This window comes from Phaenicophaeus curvirostris, chromosome 29 (genome assembly GCF_032191515.1).
Source record: "Phaenicophaeus curvirostris isolate KB17595 chromosome 29, BPBGC_Pcur_1.0, whole genome shotgun sequence".
NCBI lineage: Eukaryota > Metazoa > Chordata > Aves > Cuculiformes > Cuculidae > Phaenicophaeus > Phaenicophaeus curvirostris.
In genome coordinates, this window is record NC_091420.1 from 2,241,174 (window position 1) to 2,264,408 (window position 23,235).

The 23,235-nt window shown below is 49.5% G+C and overlaps 1 protein-coding gene across 1 annotated transcript in view; it reads right to left on the reverse strand.

Moving 5' to 3' along the window:
- ASH1L (ASH1 like histone lysine methyltransferase) overlaps positions 1 to 23,235 on the reverse strand; it is a 59,354-nt gene that overhangs the window by 6,462 nt on the left and 29,657 nt on the right. The window contains exons 7-24 of the mRNA XM_069878689.1: positions 21,402 to 21,496; positions 17,963 to 18,036; positions 15,756 to 15,801; positions 15,441 to 15,549; positions 14,189 to 14,395; positions 12,327 to 12,473; positions 10,877 to 10,985; positions 10,489 to 10,650; positions 10,196 to 10,290; positions 9,354 to 9,511; positions 7,079 to 7,237; positions 6,586 to 6,640; positions 5,623 to 5,755; positions 4,589 to 4,837; positions 4,302 to 4,388; positions 3,716 to 3,806; positions 2,056 to 2,194; positions 894 to 1,066 (exon numbers count right to left, since the gene is read on the reverse strand). Of these exons, the coding sequence (XP_069734790.1) occupies positions 894 to 1,066; positions 2,056 to 2,194; positions 3,716 to 3,806; positions 4,302 to 4,388; positions 4,589 to 4,837; positions 5,623 to 5,755; positions 6,586 to 6,640; positions 7,079 to 7,237; positions 9,354 to 9,511; positions 10,196 to 10,290; positions 10,489 to 10,650; positions 10,877 to 10,985; positions 12,327 to 12,473; positions 14,189 to 14,395; positions 15,441 to 15,549; positions 15,756 to 15,801; positions 17,963 to 18,036; positions 21,402 to 21,496 (2,288 nt within the window). The remainder of the gene's footprint in view (positions 1 to 893; positions 1,067 to 2,055; positions 2,195 to 3,715; positions 3,807 to 4,301; positions 4,389 to 4,588; positions 4,838 to 5,622; positions 5,756 to 6,585; positions 6,641 to 7,078; positions 7,238 to 9,353; positions 9,512 to 10,195; positions 10,291 to 10,488; positions 10,651 to 10,876; positions 10,986 to 12,326; positions 12,474 to 14,188; positions 14,396 to 15,440; positions 15,550 to 15,755; positions 15,802 to 17,962; positions 18,037 to 21,401; positions 21,497 to 23,235) is intronic.

The following is a 23,235-nucleotide window of genomic DNA, read 5'->3' on the forward strand; positions in this document are numbered from 1 at the left end:
CTGTACTTGGGGCACAACAACCCTGAGCAGCTCCAGACTAGGAGAAGTCTGGCTGGAAAGTGCCTGGAGGAGAAGGACCTGGGGGGGTTGGTTGAACAGGAGCCAGCAGGGGCCCAGGGGGCCAACAAGGCCAAGGACATCTTGGCTTGGATCAGACCCGGCGTGGCCAGCAGGGCCAGGGAGGTTCTTCTCCCTCTGGCCTCGGCCCTGGGGAGACCGCTCCTCGAATCCTGGGGTCAGTGCTGGGCCCCTCCCCACAAGAAGGATGTTGAGGCTCTGGAGCGAGTGCAGAGAAGAGCAACGAAGCTGGGGAGGGGGCTGGAGAAGAAGAGGAGCGGCTGAGAGAGCTGGGGCGGTTTAGCCTGGAGAAGAGGAGGCTGAGGGGAGACCTCATTGCTCTCTGCAACTCCCTGAGAGGAGGTTGTGGAGAGGAGGGAGCTGGGCTCTTCTCCCAAGGGCCAGGGGACAGGACGAGAGGGAATGGCCTCAAGCTCCACCAGGGGAGGGTCAGGATGGACAGCAGGAAAAAAATATTTCTTGGAAAGGGTCATTGGGCAGTGTCCGAGGCTGCCCAGGGAGGGGGTTGAGTCCCCTTCCCTGGAGGGGTTTAAGGGCCGGGTGGACGAGGTGCTGAGGGACATGGGTTAGTGATTGATGGGAATGGTTGGACTCGATGACCCGATGGGTCTCTTCCAACCTGGTGATTCCATGATTCTATGATCAACTGCCACCACTCTCTCTTCCTTGCCCACCACAATCCCACCCTGCTGCTGTCCCTCTTAGATACGACTGTCCGAGCGCTAAAGCAAGAGCGCTCCCTCAGCTCTGACACCCATGGAACACCGGTGCCAGGGGTATGACACTCCATTTCTCACCCCAGGAAGGATTCTTACCTTTACAGTAGGTGTACAGGTCAAGAACGCAGCACGTTCCCACCACAGCCTCTAAGGGGATAATTTCATACAATGGCACCCGGAAGAGCTCATTGTGATAGAACTTTCGCGAGGGGGAATGATGCGTTTCATGCGGACGGAAATAATGATGACCAAATGCAAACCGCTCCTCTCTGAAGGCGTAAAGGTAAGAGAAAGAGAGAAACAGAAGGGGGAAACAAAAAAAAAAAGGCTGTTTCTATAAGCCCATGAAACGACTTTACTCAATGCCCTGCGTTCATTTTGAATTCTTTACCCTGTACTTCTGCAATGACCGTGATGAAAAGCGATGAATATTACACATTCAACTTTATCCCCACTCCCAGTGGGGGTTTTCATACTCCCAGTGTGATTTTTATGAACCCAGCAGGCTTACTGGGCTGCTGTCTACGGTGAACATGCTATTAATTGTGCCCGAGCACATCAGCCGTCGTTAGCCAACCAGTTCAGCTCTCAGTGGGGATTCTCAGCCTACTCCAACAGTGAGGAAAGTGCATCAACTTCTACCTCTTCTCCCCTGCTTAAACCTCCAGCCTCGCATGGACTGGAGCACCTCGTGTACGAGGCCAGGCTGAGAGAGTCGGGGTTGTTCAGCCTGGAGAAGGCTCCAAGGAGACCTTAGAGCAGCTTCCAGTGCTGAAAGGGGCTCCAGGAAAGCTGGGGAGGGACTTTTTACAAAGGCCTGTAGCGACAGGACGAGGGGTAATGGGGATAAATTGGGGAGGGGCCAATTTAGACTGGACATAAGGAGGAATTTCTTCATTCTGAGAGTGGGGAGGCCCTGGAACAGGTTGCCCAGGGAAGTTGTGGCTGCCCCATCCCTGGAGGGGTTCAAGACCAGGTGGGATGAGGCTTGGAGCCCCTGATGCAGTGGGAGGTGTCCCTGCCCATGGCAGGAGGTGGAACTGGATGATCTTTAAGGTCTCTTTCAACCCAAACTATTCTATGATTCTATGTTTTCACTTTGAAGTTGTGGAGTAAAAGCAGAGATAAGTGGGGAATCATCAAGCCTTTGCAGCTGAGCCATGCCCGGCATCTGTAAACCACGACAAGGCTTCAAACAGTTACTGTGCTCCGACAGGTCTACAGAACATCTCAAATTCCAAAGATGCCTTGAACTTACTTCTCATTTTTCCAGAGTTTTTCAATGCGGAAAATATCGAGTTTCTCCCTGTTGATGTGGGACAGGAGCCGATAGGACTGCCGGACGGGGTGTCCATCAGGAGTTCTCCGGCTGTCTCGCATCAGGTAAACGCAATCACCTGGCGACAGGTACAAAATACAGACCTGTGACTCCCCGAGCCCAGCACATCAAAACCAGAGGAGTAAACGGTTTCATGAAAACTAACACAACGCAGCTTCCTCATGTTGAACCGACGTGAAACCAGTGCAGAAGCTGCAAAGGGAGGAAATCTCGCTGGGATCATCTTCAAAAGGCTTTGCAGTAAAAAACAATCATTTGGATTGTCTGCCCGGGTAATAAATCAAGATAAAACCACGACAGATGGCACAATATGTAACAAAACACATGCTGATTAGTGATATCAGTGATAGCTGCCAGGTTTAAAGAATAAATCCTTAAAATTTAAGGGAGAAGATAGATTATTATTAAGAAAATGAATCACTGATGGAGAAGCCCAAGCCTTTGGTTATTCCACACCTCACTAAGTATAAGGAAGTTTGATTTCAATTCCAGTTTATCCAGATGTTATTAACTACTGAAACAGCTCGTCCTCTGTCTGGGAAAGGGAGCTTTGAGCTCTGTGTTTTCAAGGCAGAAATGTGGCTGCTCTTGCTGCTGTGTCAGAGATAATCACAGATGACAGTTTGTGGCGACGCAGGCTTTCCAAGATCCATTTTTAAACCCCCTCGAGGTGTTTAAGGCCAGGCTGGATGGGGTAACCTGATCTAGTGGGATGTCCTAGATGTAGGCAAGTGAAATAGAATGCGTCACGACAAAAATGACCTCGCTGGAAGTTCCAACAAACCCCAGCTAACGGGACACAAAAGCAACCCCAGAGTGAGGCAACCCCAGAAAGTGAGTTACTCCCTGTTACTCCCCAGCATGGAATCCAGCAGAAAAGAAGGAATGAGAAAACCAATTGGCTGAACTCTAGACAGGACAGACACTGCAGGGCAGCAGGAGAAAGGAAGGCTGATCGCAGAGTCCACAATTCTGCTGAGGGGATAAAGAATAAACGAGTTTCAACCCATTTTTTAATTCTCCACTGTCTTGACGATTCTCCCACTCCCGTCTAGCAAAGATACAGCTGGTTCGACTCATTCAAGAGCCGTTCTCTTGATAATTCTTCCCTAAATAATTCTACTTTCTTACCTTGCGTGTATCTGTACGATGAAATAAAGAAAGTAACAATCAGTGAACTGAATTGTGTGGCTGCGTAGCTGCCTCTAAAAGGCTGAGGGCTTTGAAGCCATGTCCAGAAAGACACACTTCAGGGAAGAAAGAAGCAATGAGTTGGATGTTTTAACGACTGCTCTGCAGTAAAACACTGAAGGCCTAACGTCTAGAAGTAAAGGCAGAGAAGTTGGCTCAGCATCTTCCTCCTCTAGCCAGGAGGAAAGCCTCGTCTGTGCTAACGGTAATTAGTGTTTCTTCATCAACCAGCCTGTGAGAACTCTTACTGTGCGTCGCTCCCATAATAGCAGAGAGCACAGCTTTCTACTTGTAAAAAGATAAAAGCATTTCAAGCAGGGAGATGGCAAATATCTCGGTACATTCTTATCTGATGTAAATCCCAGCAGCCACCGGCGTCAGCACATACCTTGGCGCAGCAGCAGATCATCCCGTAATAAGCAGATGTAATAAACACAGCCAGGCTGGGCATAATGGGGACGAGGAATCATGGGAACCTCCTGGATGAAAGAAGAAAAGGAAGGAAATGTGGAGATTCCCACCATAATCAGCGCAAGAATGGGGCTGCGGTCCTTGTGGAAATACACAGAAGTGGATAGAGAAGAAATGATGCTGAATGTGATTAAACCTAAACCAAGGAATCATGGACTGGTTTGGGTTGGAAGGGATCTCAAACCCATCCAGTTCCACCCTCTGCCAAGGGCAGGGACACCTCCCACTGCATCAGGGGCTCCAAGCCCCATCCAACCTGGCCTTGAACCCCTCCAGGGATGGGGCAGCCACCCCTGCTCTGGGTAACCTGCGCCAGGGCCTCCCCATCCTCCCAGGAGAACATTTCTCCTCAAGATTTCATCTCAATCTCCCCTCTTTCAGCTTCAAATCGTTCCCCCTCGTCTTCTTCCTGCACTCCCTGATCAAGAGCCCCTCCCCAGCCTTTCTGGAAAGGCAGGAGCTGCTTTAGTTCACAACTATGGTAATGAAGAGACTTTTCTTACCCTGTTCACAGATCGGGGTTCGCACTGCTCGCACAAGTAATGTTCCACGTCGGAATTGACCCCCATACAGTCACAGTGCTGCCAGACCTAGGAGAACAGATACGACCCAGTTAGAAATTCCCAGGAGTTTCCATTTACAAACCACACCTTCTCAAAAACATCAAGGAAAGCAAGGAAAGAAGATTCCCCAAAAGGCATTCAAGATTTTCTTTGAACTATTTCACACTGGCAGAAGACAAACAGTTGCACAAGGATCTTGTCTTCGCTTTGCGTTCCCCCTGCCTCACCATGCACTTTTCACACTGGATCATGAGTCCTTCATCTTTGTAAAGGCCACAAATGCAACGGATCACGTCCTCGTCCTTCTCGTGCCCGTTTTCTTTTTCACAGACCGATGTCTCGCTGCTGTCAGCTTCGCTCGCTGTTTCTCCCACGATTTCATCGATCTGGGCAGACGCCTCGTGGCGAGCATTATAATAGGCCTTGCGCAGCCGGCACACGTCCCGCCCAGTCGGAGATTTTCTGCCGTAATATTTCTGAAGGAATAAAAAACCAAGGAAACAAAATGTTGTTTTCCCAGATTCCACACTTTCGGAACATTCCCATTGCCTCCTCGCACCCTTCGGTCTTCACCACGGCCACCAGTGTGGTATCCAGCTGCTCATCCACCTCCTGTTTCCAACAACAGCAGCTCCGTTTTGCTCACATGTGACACTGAAGGACAAGTTACCTCTTCCACAAGGCACTGAAATGCCTTTGGGTTAGCGATTCACATGTGTTCTCAACCTTTTCTCAACCACAAATCACTCGGGTAAGCTGAAGCATGAGTTGCCATCAATGCCTGTTCCTCAGAAATGGATCATCACAAGTTCTCCTTCTTTAAAGAATTTTTCTTATTTTCTTACTGTAACTCATCAGGAAAAGCATTGAACTAGGGAATAGAATAGTATCCCAGAATCATTAAGGTTGGAAAAGACCTCTAAGATCATCAAGTCCAACCATCAACACAACCTAATCCCACCATGCCTACTAAACCATGGTTTGGTAGTGGACAGGTATGGCTGGACTTGATGATCTCAAAGGTCTTCTCCAACCAAATGATGCTACGATTCTGTGTGTCCTGAAGCTCCACATCTATATGTTGTTTGAACCCCTCCAGGGATGGGGATTCTGCCACTGCCCTGGGCAGCCTCTACCAGGGCTTCACCGCTCTTCCAGCAAAGGAATTTTTCCTAATATCCAATCTAAATCTCCCGCACCACAACTTGAGGCCATATCCCTACTGTCTATGCCACAGTTTCAAGGCTAGAGTGAGCCTCACCTCAGCATTCCGGAAGACCTTCAGCATGTCCCCATCGAAAGCTTCCACCGTTTTATAATAGCCAGTCAAGATTTGCTTCTCAATCGTGGTAAGGTCCAACGGGTCAGAGATCTTCTCATAATAGTCTGCGTTTCTAAAACAGAATAATTTCATAGAATCACCAGGTTGGAAGAGACCCACCGGATCATCGAGTCCAACCATTCCCATCAATCACTAACCCATGTCCCTCAGCACCTCGTCCACCCGGCCCTGAAACCCCTCCAGGGAAGGGGACTCAACCCCCTCCCTGGGCAGCCTTGGACACTGCCCAATCACCCTTTCCATGAAATATTTCCTCCTAACGTTCAGCCTGAGCCTCCCCTGGTGGAGCTTGAGGCCATTCCCTCTCGGCCTGTCCCCTGGCCCTTGGGAGAAGAGCCCAGCTCCCTCCTCTCCACAACCTCCTCTCAGGGAGTTGCAGAGAGCAATGAGGTCTCCCCTCAGCCTCCTCTTCTCCAGGCTAAACCCCCCCAGCTCTCTCAGCCGCTCCTCTTCTTCTCCAGCCCCCTCCCCAGCTTCGTTGCTCTTCTCTGCACTCGCTCCAGAGCCTCAACATCCTTCTTGTGGGGAGGGGCCCACAACTGACCCCAGGATTCGAGGAGCGGTCTCCCCAGGGCCGAGGCCAGAGGGAGAAGAACCTCCCTGGCCCTGCTGGCCACGCCGGGTCTGATCCAAGCCAAGATGCCCTTGGCCTTCTTGGCCCCCTGGGCCCCTGCTGGCTCCTGTTCAACCAACCCCCCAGGTCCTTCTCCTCCAGGCAGTTTCCAGCCAGACTTCTCCTAGGCTGGAGCTGCTCAGGGTTGTTGTGCCCCAAGTGCAGGACCCGGCATGTGGCCTTCGCACATCATCCTTTCCACTAGCATTTCAAAGCTGTGCGAATCCATTCTGGACAAGTGAGGGTTGCTCCGAGAAGCAAGCACTTACTTTTTCTTTGGGGGAAGGTTCAGGAGGGGAGCAGCAAGTGCCTGCCTGGAGGGGTCTGCAAGAGGAACACAGTTCAGTAACATTAAATGGAGTAAAACTTAAAAGACAAGTAACTAACAACATCCAGTCTAGGTCAAAAAAGGCTTTTTATCGTCTGAGGCCCAGGGAACTGAAATGCTTTTGCAGTTCGAGGCGGTTGCTGTAATCGAACTGTAAGTATAAAAGGGAGGACAGTTTCCTTGCAATTCTGTCAATTGTATCATTTTGCTGAACTCCTGAAAAATCAATTTAAAAGGATAGCGATGCCAGCAGATTCTGGTGGCAGAGGAAAGGGATGAAGATAAAAAAAGTGATTACTGGTAGCAGGAGAAAGGAAAAAAAAGGAATCTTTTTTAATGTCCTGAAGAAAGGAATTTTTTTCTACTTTCTATTTAGAAAGTCCATTGTTCCAGAGGTTGAAAAAGTCTCATGAAAATGTTTTTAGGTGCATTACCTTCGCCTTTATAGGATATAATGCTATCACATATTTCCTTGAAGATCTGTGCTAGGCGGGCAGCACGAGCCACTTCAAGATTCTCTTCAGCTGCGGCCAAGCGCCGTGTTCTCACAGAGCGGGAGGTCTGAAGGGCTGAAAACTGGGTCATGAAGACATCTGAAAGAGGGCAAAAAAGAATTAGCTCTGAACAAAAAATTACAGATCCAATTACAGCATCTTTTCTGATTCAGCAACTCCACCTCCTGGTTGTTCAGCCTGGAGGAGAGAAGGCTCCAAGGAGACCTTAGAGCGACCTTCCAGTACCTGAAAGGGCTACAGGAAAGCTGGGGAGGGACTATTCACAAGGGCCTGGAGTGATAGGACGAGGAGCAATGGGGATAAACTGGAGAGGGGCAGATTTAGACTGGACATAAGGAGGAATTTCTTCACCATGGGAGTGGGGAGGCACTGAAAACAGGTTGCCCAGGGAAGCTGTGGCTGCCCCATCCCTGGAGGGGTTCAAGGCCAGGTTGGATGGAGCTTGGAGCCCCTGATGCAGTGGGAGGTGTCCCTGCCCATGGCAGGAGTGGAACTGGATGATCTTTAAGGTCCCTTCCAACCCAAACCATACCATGATACCATAATGAATAAAACTACCATCTTTTCTAAGCTATTCTAACAGTAAAAGGCTTTGGTTTCACGTTCCCAAGTCGGCTCTCACTTCTTACAGCTCATCTAAACGGTTACGCTGGTTATTGAAGTATTTTATGTTGCTAGAACAAATGCGTTGAATTCACCCAGAACACTCCCTTCCCAGCTTCTTGTGTACCTGACGGTGGGGAACAAATCCGGAACGGCTGCGAAGGTTACAGTCCTATGACCACACAGCTATTTTTGGAACAGGATTAACACAGCTTTTCTCCTAGACATATTTTGTCCCATTCCTGTAACTGACTGCGTGCCAAAAGGCTTTGTTCTCTAAAGGCCTCAAAATCCCTCAAATTATGAGGATAAATGACAGTTTTCAAAGTCAGTGCAGCTGTGTCTGGTCAAGGATACAGATGGCAGAAACCAGACCCTCTCTATAAGGGTCCCTGTGTAGCTCCAGACTAAGAGAAGTCTGGCTGGAAAGCTGCCTGGAGGAGAAGGACCTGGAGGGGCTGGTTGAACAGGAGCCAGCAGGGGCCCAGGTGGCCAAGAAGGCCAAGGGCATCTTGGCTTGGATCAGCCACGGCGTGGCCAGCAGGGCCAGGGAGGTTCTTCTCCCTCTGGACTCGGCCCTGGGGAGACCGCTCCTCAAATCCTGGGGTCAGTGCTGGGCCCCTCCCCACAAGAAGGATGTTGAGGCTCTGGAGAGAGTCCAGAGAAGAGCAACGAAGCTGGGGAGGGGGCTGGAGAAGAAGAGGAGCGGCTGAGAGAGCTGGGGGGGTTTAGCCTGGAGAAGAGGAGGCTGAGGGGAGACCTCATTGCTCTCTGCAACTCCCTGAGAGGAGGTTGTGGAGAGGAGGGAGCTGGGCTCTTCTCCCAAGGGCCAGGGGACAGGATGAGAGGGAATGGCCTCAAGCTCCACCAGGGGAGGCTCAGGCTGGACATCACAAAAAATGTTTCCCAGAAAGGGTCACTGGGCAGCGTCCGAGGCTGCCCAGGGAGGGGGTTGAGTCCCCTTCCCTGGAGGGGTTTAAGGGCCGGGTGGACGAGGTGCTGAGGGTCATGGGTTAGTGATTGATGGGAACGGTTGGACTCGATGAGCCGGTGGGTCTCTTCCAACCTGGTGATTCTATGACAACCTCTACTAGGGCTGGAGAGATACCAGCGCTGCTGTAGGAACACAAACGAACCCAGCGACCAGAAAAAGGGTTTATAGAGTAAAATCGTAGAATGGTTTGGGTTGGAAGGGACCTCAAAGCCCACCCAGTCCCACCCCTGCCATGGGCAGGGACACCTCCCACTGCATCAGGGGCTCCAAGCCCCATCCAACATGGCCTTGAACCCCTCCAGGGACGGGGCACAAAGTTCTCACTGCTAATTAAATAGCATTACGTGTTTCAGAGGAAATTGCAGAATCCAACAGGGCAAAAAATACACTCAATCAGTGAAAGAGCTTCCGTATTACCTTGCTGTGTAAAAATAAGGGTACACACACATAGATATTATCTGTACAGCATTCCCTGCATTACAACAGGCGCGTGGATCTTGTAGCGACTCTACACTGGATTTACACGTGGTTTGCCTAAACCCTTCATTGCCCTACAGGTTCTCAAAGGAGCATCCTGAGGACCTCGTGTGGCCTCACCAGATTTAATGTTGCCGTCGTCCCGGCAGATCCCGTTCCAGCGGTTGTAGAGCGACGTGGTGTGGATGTTGTCACTGACGTGCTTCACTTCCTCTTGTTTCTGTCGAATCTTTTCCCAGTTCCGTACCAAAAAGACATGATGTTTCAGCACAAAATTCCTACAGGAATGAGAAAAGCATTCAAGAATCACCTTCTTACCGTAAAATGTATTCCTTAGTGCGGGGAAAAAGAGAGATATTGAATCATAGAATCATAGGATAACCAGGTTGGAAGAGACCCATCGGATCATCGAGTCCAACCATTCCCAGCAATCACTAACCCATGTCCCTCAGCACCTCGTCCACCCGGCCCTTAAACCCCTCCACGGAAGGGGACTCAACCCCCTCCCTGGGCAGCCTCTGCCAGGGACCAATCACCCTTTCCATGAAACATTTCCTCCTAACGTTCAGCCTGACCCTCCCCTGGTGGAGCTTGAGGCCATTCCCTCTCGGCCTGTCCCCTGGCCCTTGGGAGAAGAGCCCAGCTCCCTCCTCTCCACAACCTCCTCTCAGGGAGTTGCAGAGAGCAATGAGGTCTCCCCTCAGCCTCCTCTTCTCCAGGCTAAACCCCCCCAGCTCTCTCAGCCGCTCCTCTTCTTCTCCAGCCCCCTCCCCAGCTTCGTTGCTCTTCTCTGGACTCGCTACTGAGGTACAGTTCTGATGTTAGTGGAGAGTAATGCCACCCCAGCTGGTTAAAGGAGAAGTAAAAACTTACTCGGACATTCTAGGATCTGATAAAAAACCCCCAAGCCAGTTTCGCTCCTCTCCATTGCTGAGGGAAAACCCGCTGCAGCCGTTCCTTACCTTTCTCTGTTAGACATGGGCTTCATCTGAAGCTGCGGCGTCAGCCTCGTTGGCGCGTTCACGCTTTCACTGGGCTCCTCCGAGCTGTGGCCCCTCTGGAAAACAGATAATTCTGATAGACAGGAAAAACCGGGCCAAGAACTCAGCAAAGCAGTCAAAGTAGTTCCTGAGACAGAACCTGCAGTATTGCTCTGAAGTTTAAACATCAAATGCATATTTTTCAGTCTGATGGCAGAAAGTAATTTCCTATTAACCTTTCTCCATGAAAAATAAAAGGTGTCTTTACTACTTACTCTCTTCTTTAGTTTGTGCTTTGACTTCCTTTTCTCTTTCGACCGTCCAGTCCTTCTGTGGGTGCTCACGGGCTGATTGCTTTTGTTTGAAAGTCCATTCATTCGCTGACTTTTCCCCCCAATTATTCCTCTGCACTTGTCAAAACCACACTTGCAGAGTTGCTTTGGGAGAATGAATTAAAAGAGAAACACTTTTAAACAAAACTGAGAACATTCATAGAATCATAGAATCACCAGGTTGGAAGAGACCCACCGGATCATCAAGTCCAACCATTCATTTCCCAATATTATAAAGAACCCGCTTCATCAAATACAACACAACAGGTTTTGTTAATCAACCTTCAGCTTCACAGAACTGTTAGTTCAAAGTCTTCATCGTGATCTTTACCTGTTTTTCAACATTAAATGAATGAAAATTGTAGTCGTAAGTCAATTCGGTGCCGGCAGGAATGTCTTTAAGCGCGTACAGTCCAATCCGGTAAACACCATTCACAGACCTGAAGGGGAAAGACAGGAAGATAGTCCAAATAATTACAAAGAAAATTGTCTTTGGAAGTGTTGGAGACAGGGAGCAACACTTCTGCTGTGCCCTGGCTTATAGAATCCTAGAATCACTTGGTTGGAAAAGACCTTTGAGATCAAGTTCAACTGTCCCTGTCCACTACTAAACCATCCCTGAACAACTAATAACCCGTCTTTTAAACCCCTCCAGGGATGGAGACTCATCCACCTCCCTGGGCAGCCTCTGACAGTGCCTGAGAACCCTTTTGGTGAAGAAATGTTTTCTGATGCCTAATGTGGACAATAGTAAGTATTACTTACACTGTTCAGCTCGATTCCCCTCCCTGATTTTAGATCTCTTAGATAGAATCATAGACTCACCAGGTTGGAAGACCCACCGGATCATCGAGTCCAACCATTCCCATCAATCACTAACCCATGTCCCTCAGCACCTCGTCCACCCGGCCCTTAAACCCCTCCAGGGAAGGGGACTCAACCCCCTCCCTGGGCAGCCTCGGACACTGCCCAATCACCCTTTCCATGAAACATTTTTTCCTGATGTCCAGCCTGATCCTTCTCTGGTGGAGCTTGAGGCCATTCCCTCTCGTCCTGTCCCCTGGCCCTTGGGAGAAGAGCCCAGCTCCCTCCTCTCCACAACCGCCTCTCAGGGAGTTGCAGAGAGCAATGAGGTCTCCCCTCAGCCTCCTCTTCTCCAGGCTAAACCCCCCCAGCTCTCTCAGCCGCTCCTCTTCTTCTCCAGCCCCCTCCCCAGCTTCGTTGCTCGTCTCTGGACTCGCTCCAGAGCCTCAACATCCTTCTTGTGGGGAGGGGCCCAGCACTGACCCCAGGATTCGAGGAGCGGTCTCCCCAGGGCCGAGTCCAGAGGGAGAAGAACCTCCCTGGCCCTGCTGGCCACGCCGTGGCTGATCCAAGCCAAGATGCCCTTGGCCTTCTTGGCCACCTGGGCCCCTGCTGGCTCCTGTTCAACCAACCCCCCCAGGTCCTTCTCCTCCAGGCACTTTCCAGCCAGACTTCTCCTAGGCTGGAGCTCCTCAGGGTTGTTGTGCCCCAAGGGCAGGACCCGCCATTTGGCCTCGTTAACCCTCCTGCCATTGGTCTCAGCCCATGGATCCAGCCTGTTCAGATCCCTTTGGAGCCTCCCGACCCTCCAGCAGATCCAGCTTCCACCCAGCTTAGTGTCACCCACAAACTTGCTAAGGCTGCACTCGATGCCTTCATCCAGGTCATTGATAAAGACATTGAACAGACGCTCTGGCTGTCTCTATCTTAGCCACTTGTACACCTGCCTTCAAGTAAAGAGAAGGTATCTTTCTTACCATTTCTGCATCTCACAGTTAGGGTTACAGCTGTGGTTGATAAAACGAGCCTCGTTGCCCATCCGATAGCTATCTATCACCATTCCACTGTCTAAATTCAGGCAGTAATGATCGCTGTGATTATGATACTGTTCAATCATCCGGTTCCTAGGAAGCAACGCAAGAAAATTAGTTGTCATTCCCCGCATTGCTGCAAAGCAAACAGGGAGTAACGTGAGCATTCAGGTAACGTAAAGCATTCAAGAGTTCCAAGAAAGGGTTTTTGAAGAAAAAGCAATTATAATCTTTTACACTTTATAGAACTGTACACCTAGAGATGGAGGAAAACCATTATTATACCTATTTTTATAAGTCAAGGCCATTGACAGAGCTTGGATTAGAATTTAGAAATTTGCTCTTCTGGAATGCTCCCTGTTGGGTTCTGCAGATTATTTGTATACAATTCATGCTGAGAACCTGTGTATGGAAGAGAAAATGCAAGTATCCATTCTTTGGTGCGTATATCATAGAATCATAGAATCGTTCGGTTTGAAAAGACCTTTGAGATTGAGTCCAACCATCCCTGTCCACTACTGAACCATCTCTGAACACTTCATCTACTCATTTTTTAAATATCTCCAGGGATGGACACTCAGCCACCTCCCTGGGCAGCCGTTCCTGAACACAGGATTCGAGGTGCAGCCTCACCAGCGCCGAGTACAGGGGCGCAATCCCTTCCCTGCTCCTGCTGGCCACGCTGGCTCTGATACAGGCCAAGCTGCTACTGGTTTTCTTGGCCACTTGGGTCACTGCTGGCTCGTCTACATGTACAAGTACAACAATCAGCCTCGCTCTTTCATCATCTGAGACTGGACACAATTTCTGAAGCGACAGCCCTGGTTTACAGCTCCTTCTTTGTAGCAAGAGAGCAACAATAACGAGTGCCAGACGGCTGCGTTTATCTCCTGACGGAGCTCTAAGAGCAGCAAGGATGATGACCCCGCAGTCCAAACTATCCCCTCGTGCTATGAGGTTAACACGATTAGTTTCTTTCTTTCCTTGGTTTCTAATGCTCTTAGAATCACAGAATCACCAGATTGGAAGAGATCCACCGGATCATCGAGTCCAACCATTCCCATCAATCACTAACCCATGGCCCTCAGCACCTTGTCCACCCGGCCCTTAAACCCCTCCAGGGAAGGGGACTCAACCCCCTCCCTGGGCAGCCTCGGACACTGCCCAATCACCCTTTCCATGAAACATTTCCTCCTAACGTTCAGCCTGACCCTCCCCTGGTGGAGCTTGAGGCCATTCCCTCTCGTCCTGTCCCCTGGCCCTTGGGAGAAGAGCCCAGCTCCCTCCTCTCCACAACCTCCTCTCAGGGAGTTGCAGAGAGCAATGAGGTCTCCCCTCAGCCTCCTCTTCTCCAGGCTCAACCCCCCCAGCTCTCTCAGCCGCTCCTCTTCTTCTCCAGCCCCGTCCCCAGCTTCGTTGCTCTTCTCTGCACTCGCTCCAGAGCCTCAACATCGTTCTTGTTGCTTGTTCTTTTTCCTTCAGACATCCCTGCAGAGCTCTTTGCCCTTCCTGTCCCTTTCTGCTCCTCAGTACTACCTGGCCCAGGTCAAATCCTGCAACAACGCTCAGAATTAGATCAAATTCACATTCGCTCGTGGCATTTGGCATTTACAGGGCAGATGACGCATTCCAAACACTGATAGTTCTACTCTATTCGACTGAGAAAAAAGGGTTGATCAAGAAAAGCTGAATTCTGAATTGCCCCCTCGCTCTCCCCTTCATTTCCATCCAAGGATTTCTCAGCACAACAGACACTCAAGTCATTTATTGAGCCTTCCCACTCTAAAGCAGCAAATAAATATTTCTACCTGAATTCTTGCTCACTAACAACTTCTCCCAGATATTCAATGATAAACTGTCCTGCTTTCAGGGGCTCTTTGGTACGAATACCCCATCCTTTCTCCTCGGCTCGGAACCTCTCCAGGCACTGCACCCACTCGTGCCGCTGTATCCTCTGATTACAACACTGTTCACCGCAAGGGCAGGTGTTGGGTGAACATTCCGCAAAGATCATCCTAAAATAGAAAGAAAGAAGTTAAAGGAAGGTGGGTAGCATACTTTCAGATCTATATTACAGTGAGGGGGGGAGAATAAAACAGGAAAAAGACAATTCTTCTATTAAAGAACTAAAATATTTCCTGTTTTCAAGGTATAATTCACACGCAGACTCAGTGCTTGGCTCTCGCTGCTACTCAAATCGCAAAATGGAGCTTTTAAAGGGATTTTCCTCTGACGAGAGAGATGGGGGAGCACATCGGCAGCAGAAATTTTATGGAACCATAGAATGGTTTGGGTTGGAAGGGACCACGAAGGTCAGACATCCAGTTCCAACCCCTTTGCAGCGAGCAGGGACACCTCCCACTAGATCAGGTTGCTCAGAGCCCCATCCAACCTGGCAGAAATTTTATAGAACCATAGAATGGTTTGGGTTGGAAGGGACCATGAAGGTCAGACATCCAGTTCCAACCCCTTTGCAGCGAGCAGGGACAGCTCCCACTAGATCAGGTTGCCCAGAGCCCCATCCAACCTGGCCTTGAAGGTTTTGAGGGATAAGGCAGCCACCACCTCTCTGGGCAACATGTGCCAGTGTTTCAGCACGCTCAGGGTGAAAAATCTCTTCCTAATATCCAGTCTAAATCTTTCCTCTTCTAGTTTTTCCCTGTGTGCTCTGTAACAATCATGTATTGCTGGGGTTGCACCCAGCACGAGTCACTTCTTAAGATATTATGAGTTGATGTGAAACAATCAGGGCCTGGAGTGATAGGATGACAAGGACTGACTTTATATTGGAAAGGGGGAGATTTAGATTAGACATTAGGAAGAAATTCTTCCTGATGAGGGTGGGGAGGCCCTGGAACAGGCTGCCCAGAGCAGTGGTGGCTGCCCCATCCCTGGAGGGGTTCAAGGCCAGGTTGGATGGGGCTTGGAGCCCCTGGTCCAGTGGGAGGTGTCCCTGCCCGTGGCAGGGGTGGGACTGGATGGGCTTTGAGGTCCCTTCCAACCCAACCCATTCCAGGATTCTACGGTTCTTTTATTCTAGTCGGTTAAGCTGTTCCTCACCTGTTCAGACAATCCTCCATGCAGCCCTTTCCGCTGTCATCATCTGGCTTCTTACAGTTGCAGGTGGTGGCCTCGTAGCCAGACAGAGGTTTGACATCCACATAGACATCTGGAGAGGAAACAAAACCACACCCAAACAGGGAAAAGAATTCTTATCAGGTGAAAAACCAGAAGTGTTCATCTACAACGTTTCATTCTAAATAAAGCAACAAGAGAAGGTGGAAATATCTTTGGTAGATGAGGAGGAGGAGGACAGAAAGGAGGGGTGTAATGAAAATTCCAGTTAAGGCATTTCAGGAATAGGATTTTACTTACTAGAACGGATTTTTTTGTAAAGTGGGACATCTGGCTTTTTATACAACTAAAAGGAAGAGAAAAATAAATATTAATATATCGTTTGAGCGCACTGGTTATTCAGAAGAATCAGGGAAATTCTGGTTTATAATCATTACGAGAAAATACGTTTGTTTTCTCTTCTCTGGGCTCAGGCTCCCTCAGTCCATCCAGTCCCACCCCTGCCCTGGGCAGGGACACCTCCCACTGCCTCAGGGGCTGCAAGTCCCATCCAACCCGGCCTTGAACCCCTCCAGGGATGGGGCAGCCACCCCTGCTCTGGGCAACCTGTTCCAGGGCCTCCCCACCCTCACAGCAGAACATTTCTCCCCAAGATCTCATCTCAATCTCCCCTCTTGCAGCTCAAACCCATTTCCCTCATCCTCTCCCTGCACTCCCTGATCAAAAGTCCCTCCCCAACTCTCCTGGAGCCCCTTTCCATGCTGGAAGTTGCTCTAAGGTCTCCTTGGAGCCTTCTCTTCTCCAGGCTGAACAACCCCAACTCTCCCAGCTTGTCTCTCCTTGCAGGAGCTCCAGCCCTTGGATCATCCGTGTGGCCTCTCAGCTTCGCAGGAGAGGTGCATAGATCACATATATTTATTATTTATGTAATATTGAATGGATCAGATAAGCAGATGTGAGTAAACTTCAATACAAGGCAAGGAACTGCTCTCGGCTGAAATGTCAACATCAACTGCTACTTCACGACGATATCTTGGTGGCATCACAAAGAGCAACCAGAGCCACAGCCACACAGGAATTCTTCTTGCCAATTTACACTCATAATTTACACATCTGAGAGCTCTTTCTTACAGTGGAGCCGGGGGCAGATTTAGCCTCCAGCCTCAAATCTGTGTCAAATCGCTCGGTGGAAACTTCTCTGAGAAAAAAAGAACCATTCCTATTTTTAGGTTTTGCACACATTTAAAGCTCTTCAAAAAGAATGCGACTGTTCAACAGTTTCTCTCTTTTCCTCAGGACGAAAAATTTCAGCTTGCAAGTGAAAAATAAATTCCACTCCGCTGGGATTGAGCCAAGAAAAATAAGGCCTGAGATTTCTCGTGCTGCTGGCAGTACATCGGAATTCTCCCGAGGCGTCTGAAACCAGATCAGGGTGGAAGGCAGGAGCTACCAAAATAAGAGTCTGAAGCAAAACTCCTGGCTGTTTCCCACACAGACCCATCTATCGGGTTGCTATTTTGCAAGAGATGTAATAATGGAAATTATTCCCATTAAATACATATGCAAATCCTTTTTTTTCCCTCTCATACAGTGGTAGCAACAAGAATATTCATCAATGTACAGGTTGTATCATAGAATCACTTGGTTGGAAAAAACCTTTGAGATTGTTGAGTCCAACCCTCCCTGTCCACTACTGAACTAGGTCCCTAATCAACTCATCTACTTGTCTTTTAAACCCCTCCAGGGAAGGGGACTCAACCCCCTCCCTGGGCAGCCTCAGACACTGCCCAATCACCCTTTCCATGAAATATTTTTTCCTAATGTCCAGCCTGACCCTCCCCTGGTGGAGCTTGAGGCCATTCCCTCTCGTCCTGTCCCCTGGCCCTTGGGAGAAGAGCCCAGCTCCCTCCTCTCCACAACCTCCTCTCAGGGAGTTGCAGAGAGCAATGAGGTCTCCCCTCAGCCTCCTCTTCTCCAGGCTAAACCCCCCCAGCTCTCTCAGCCACCTCTCATAACCCCTGTTCTCCAGCCCCTTCCCCAACTCCGTTTCCTCCTCTGGACGCTCCCCAGCCCTTCAAAATCCGTCTTGGGAGTAAGTGGCCCAAAATTGAACTCAGGATTCTAGGTGTGGCCTCACCGCTGCTGAGCACAGAGGCACAATCCCTTCCCTGCTCCTGCTGGCCACGCCGTGTCTGATCCAAGCCAAGATACCATTGGCCTTCTTGGCCACCTGGGCCACTGCTGGCTCATGTCCCACTGCTGCTGCCCAACACCCCCAGGTCCTTTTCCACCAGGCAGCTTTCCAGCTGCTCTTCCCCAAGCCTGGAGCTGCGCGGGGTTGTTGTGTCCCAATGGCAGTACTTGGCACTTGGCCTTGTTGAACCAATATATATAAAAATATATTTATATATAAATATATAAACCCAACTTTCATGTGAGACCCCAAGCTTTTTCAGTCTAAGACTTGTGATGATAATCTTGGCAAGCAGTAACTTTTTATCTTGTACCTGATTGTGTTTCCACTGCCAGAGGATGTCGTAAGGCAGCTGGAAGTCAATCCGCTTTTGTCTGAGATACTTCCCTGAAACAGAAAGGTCTGTAAGTCACACACACTCATTCCAACAGATTCCCCGGAGGAACACGGGCTGCCCCCCGGCACGCCGCCCAACTGACAGGGCCTCTGGATGCCTGCAAGTGAAAAAGGCAGAAGAGCAGAAGCCTCCCAGAACATTTTGTCTGTTTGTGCTTGACTGCTGTCAGGCTTAAGCCTTTCTCGACATCGCGCTCGCTGCTGGAGCGGGTGGGAGGTGCCTGGTGAGGCAGACGGCATCGAGGAGCTGCCTTCTGCTTGGTGACCGCGCGTTACGGATGCCACCAAACTACGGATGTCGCTGAACTCCAGCAGTCACGGAAACTCTACGAGCAGTGCCAGAAACCCTGGAGGTGTTTGCTGAGGGACAACAGCAAATAACGAAGCAAACGGACCCCGTGCCTTACAGAGAGCACCCGTAACTTCTGCGTGGAGATCTCAAAGCTGACACTAACTCCCAAGCTGCTCTGTGTCTATACAAGTGCAGTGATTGACCACAGAGAATCACAGAATCACCAGGTTGGAAAAGACCCACCAGGTCATCAAGTCCAACCATTCCCATCAATCACTAACCCATGTCCCTCAGCACCTCGTCCACCTGGCCCTTAAACCCCTCCAGGGAAGGGGACTCAACCCCCTCCCTGGGCAGCCTCGGACACTGCCCAATGACCCTTCCCATGAAATATTTCATCCTGATGTCCAGCCTGACCCTCCCCTGGTGGAGCTTGAGGCCATTCCCTCTCGTCCTGGCCCCTGGCCCTTGGGAGAAGAGCCCAGCTCCCTCCTCTCCATAACCTCCTTTCAGGTGGTTGTAAAGAGCATTGAGGTCTCCTCAGCCTCCTCCAGGCTTCTCCACCTCTCTCAGCCGCTCCTCTTCTTCTCCAGCCCCCTCCCCAGCTTCGTTGCTCTTCTCTGGACTCGCTCCAGAGCCTCAACAGAGGGAGAAGAAATACACCTTAAAGAAATCAGGGTGCACGATCCCTGCAAGGTGGTAAATAACCACATTGTACTCAAAGAAACCAAACTGGAAAAACATCCAAGCCCATTCACAGAATCGTTTAGGGCGGAAAAGACCTTTCCTACAACCTTTACAAAAACAGATTTAGGAATGAATTCCGACTGGGCAAACACATTCCTAAATGCTTCAGGAAGATTTCCAGGCCATGTCTATTTTCAGCAATAACTGAAACTCACTTTAAACAGGAGTTACTGCTTTCAGTGCCTATTTCATCTCTATTCCAAGATCTTCTGTCATCATAACCCTTCCCAAAAGAGGTAAATCGACTCTGTCTGTACTGTTAACACAAGACCTGAGGGCTCACACAAGCCCTAGGTTAGTTCCAGCCACGATTAAAACCTTCTTGTATCATTTTGCTGGAATACTGTGCCACAAAATCACAGTGGGGAAAGCGAGGAAGGATGAAGTGCCAGTCCCGGCTCTTATTTCCCCAGCTGCTCTAAACGTTAACCGTGGCCTTTACCTTCCCCTCCAGCCACAGGCTGCACTTTCATGGGAATTCACACGCCACTGGAAAACAACAACTGGAAGGCTTTCCTTCCAATTTACTCCTAAATTACTTTTCATTTTCAATGCTTTATTCATCCATAGCAGGTTTCAAGAAAGAGCTAAATCTGCTGGAAATTTGCTTTCACTTCTCTGACCTCAGCGGGCGAAACAAAAGGCTCTTTCACGTGCCCTGGAACCGAGCCCAGAGCGCAGCGAAGGTCCCTCCAGCCCTCGTCGAGTGGGCACACGTGCAGTCACCTGGCAGAGCCCTAACCCTCCTACCTCTGCGCTGCAGTTAAATCCCTCTCAAGCTACACGATGGGGAGTAATCGAGGCAGCTTTATCTTCAGCACAGCCTGTTTGTGTCTGCGAGCACAAACAAATCATAGAAACATAGAATCACCAGGTTGGAAGAGACCCGCTAGATCATTGAGTCCAACCATTCCTATCAATCCGAGTCCAGAGGGAGAAGAACCTCCCTGGCCCTGCTGGCCACTCCGGGTCTGATCCAAGCCAAGATGCCCTTGGCCTTCTTGGCCACCTGGGCCCCTGCTGGCTCCTGTTCAACCAACACCCCCAGGTCCTTCTCCTCCAGGCAGTTTCCAGCCAGACTTCTCCTAGGCTGGAGCTGCTCAGGGTTGTTGTGCCCCAAGTGCAGGATGTGGGGTTGGGGCCTCATGAGGAGAAAAGAGAGAAAAGAGAACAGGATCGTGGCACTGCGAACTGAACTCGAGCGTCCCGACAGATGGTTGAGTCATACAACAGCGTTATTTGACCCAGTTCAAAAAAGGAATTGAGGAAGGTCATGTTTTTGAGACTTTAACAACACTCTTGATTCACACGGAACCTCTCTCTGGAAGTCAAAAAAGTTCAGTTAAAGAAAAGAAACCAATTAAACGTTTGCATTTGATGAGACAAACATTGGTACTGAACAGTGTGGCATCTCCCAAACTCATGAAGAGCATGATAGTGCTTGAAGTAAGAAATCACAGTATTTTAAATGCTGAAACAGTTACCTGGAAAATAAATCAATGTCCTAGGAAATGATATGAGTTGCAAAAAGCTTCATCTAGCAGTTCATGACCAACCCCCCAAGCAGCCTGGCCCCAAGGACTGGAGTTGGGAATCCTGGAACTCCACAATTCATTATCAGAATCGTTTGGTTAGAAAAGACCTTTGAGATTGAGCTCAATCGTACCTGTCCACTACTAAACCATATCCCTAAGCACTTCATCCACCTGGCTTTTAAACACTTCCAGGGATGAGGACTCAACCTTTTCCCTGGGCAGCCTGTTCCATTCAAAATGCCCCTCATTCCAACCTTAGGTTATGGCTTTGTGCTGCAGAAGATGAACCCTAAACCTCACTTCTCTTCTATTTGAGAACTCAAAATGTGGATGAAACAAACACTTCAATTACAACTGAATTTGACATTCTCCCTTGTTTTCACCCTTGCTCAAACACCACAAAGTGCACGGGGACATGGAGGGATTTGTTACTGCTTGCTCAGTTTTTGAGGTGTAACAAAATATCAGTGTGAAAAGGAGACCATTGTACTGCATTTAGGCAGAAGTATTATGGCAATTAAAGCAGGTTCTAAACTAGACTGGTAAACAATAAAAGAGGACAAAGTTCATTGGTAAAAAAAATAAAAGAAAAGCCTCTCGAGTCCAACTTTTGCCCTGAAGAACAATGAGTGTGGCCTTTGGCAACGCTCGTATGCCAAAAGATGAAAGCGATCTGGCAAGGGGACAGAGGCAGAGAGGTTGTGAAGTCCAGCAGAGCATTTTCATGTCACCTAAGTGCAATCCTTGTTTCCCAACAACTAAACCCCACGTGAAGTACCCACCGACGTGGATAGGGGCTGGAAACAATCCGTGCTCGTGCTCTCCAGGCGTGTACTCCAGCTTTTCTTTCTTCAGTTGTATCAGGCGGCTCTTGGGACTGTGGATGACAGCGACAAGAAAAATCAGTGAGGAACACCCGACATTTGCAGACCCCCATTCTCTGTTTTCATTAAGGCACGGATGTCTAGAACAAGAGAATAAAGAAATGGCACAAAAATGATTTCCAGGTTGCTTGCTAAATGCTCCCATCACATCCAACTCAAACTTCATGATATGTTGCCATTCAGGGAACACCTAATGGGACACCATCAACTTTAATTCCTAGTATGTGATACACAACTGAGGTTAGAAAAATAAAACAAGGTCTATAAACCATATCTGATGTTGCTTGCTTGGGTATTTGACATGTTATTCACATTCAGTGCCCACTTTCTTAATGTGCCACGAACAAATAGCCACGTGCTGCTTCTTGAGAGGACAGTTCATCAAGAAAAGCAAGAGAAGAGTCATAGAGTCATGCAATAGTTTGGGTTGGAAGGGACCTCAAAGCCCATCCAGTTCCACTCCCCTGCCATGGGCAGGGACACAAGTGGTGAGACGAGAGGAAACGGCCTCCAGTTTGCTCCAGGGCAGGTTCAGATTCGACATCAGGAAAATTTCTTCACCAAAAGGGTTGTCAGGCAGTGGCAGAGACTGTGCCAGGGAGGCAGCAGAGTCTCCATCCCTGGAGAGATTAAGAAGATGGGTGGACGAGATGCTCAGGGATGGTTTAATGCTGGACAGGGATGATTGGACTCAATGATCTCTAAGTTCTTTTCCAACTAAACAATTCTATGATTCTATGACTCTCTTCCAGTCAACTCAAGCCGGCAGTGACACAACCCATGTTTTCGGTTCTGCTGTATTCAGCTGGATGCAACTGATCGAGAGGGGCTGCAAGCAGTAACGGTAACCTCAGCAGAACTTCCACTACTGCGGATTTTCTAATGGAAGTGTTTAAGAATCATAGAATTACCAGGTTGGAAAAGACCCACTGGATCATCAAGACCAACCATTCCCATCAATCACTAACCCATGTCCCTCAGCACCTCGTCCACCCGGCCCTTAAACCCCTCCAGGGAAGGGGACTCAACCTCCTCCCTGGGCAGCCTCGGACACTGCCCAATCACCTTTTCTGGGAAAAAGTTTTTCCTGATGTTCAGCCTAAACCTCCCCTGGTGGAGCTTGAGGCCATTCCCTCTCGCCCTGTCTCCTGTCCCTTGGGAGAAGAGCCCAGCTCCCTCCTCTCCACAACCTCCTCTCATGGAGCTGGAGAGAGAAATAAGGTCTCCCTCGGCATCCTCCAGGCTAAACACCCCCAGGTCCCTCAGCCATTCCTCGTAATCCTTGCTCTCCAGCCCCCCTCCCCAGCTTCGTTGCTCTTCTCTGCACTCGCTCCAGAGCCTCAACATCCTTCTTGTGGGGAGGGGCCCACAACTGACCCCAGGATTCGAGGAGCGGTCTCACCAGGGCCTAGTCCAGAGGAAAAAGAAGATGGAAAAGAAAGATGGAAAAGAGAAGGAAAAATGGTTTTTAAGGCAAAGTGTCTGCAATTGAATGCTGCAAGCGACAGAGAAACCGCCAAGCACACGCTCATGACCAGACTGCGGAGCCTGCTTAGCTGAGGCAGCGCTAGCACACAACTGTGCCATCACTAGAGGGTGCCCTGCAACCAAGAGTTGCGTTCATGTTCTAACTTCCCCCTTCCAATTTAAAGCCATTCCCCCTGATTCTATCCCCACGTGCCCTTGTAAAAAGTCCCTCCCTGGCTTCCTTGTAGCTCATTTCAGGTAGAGA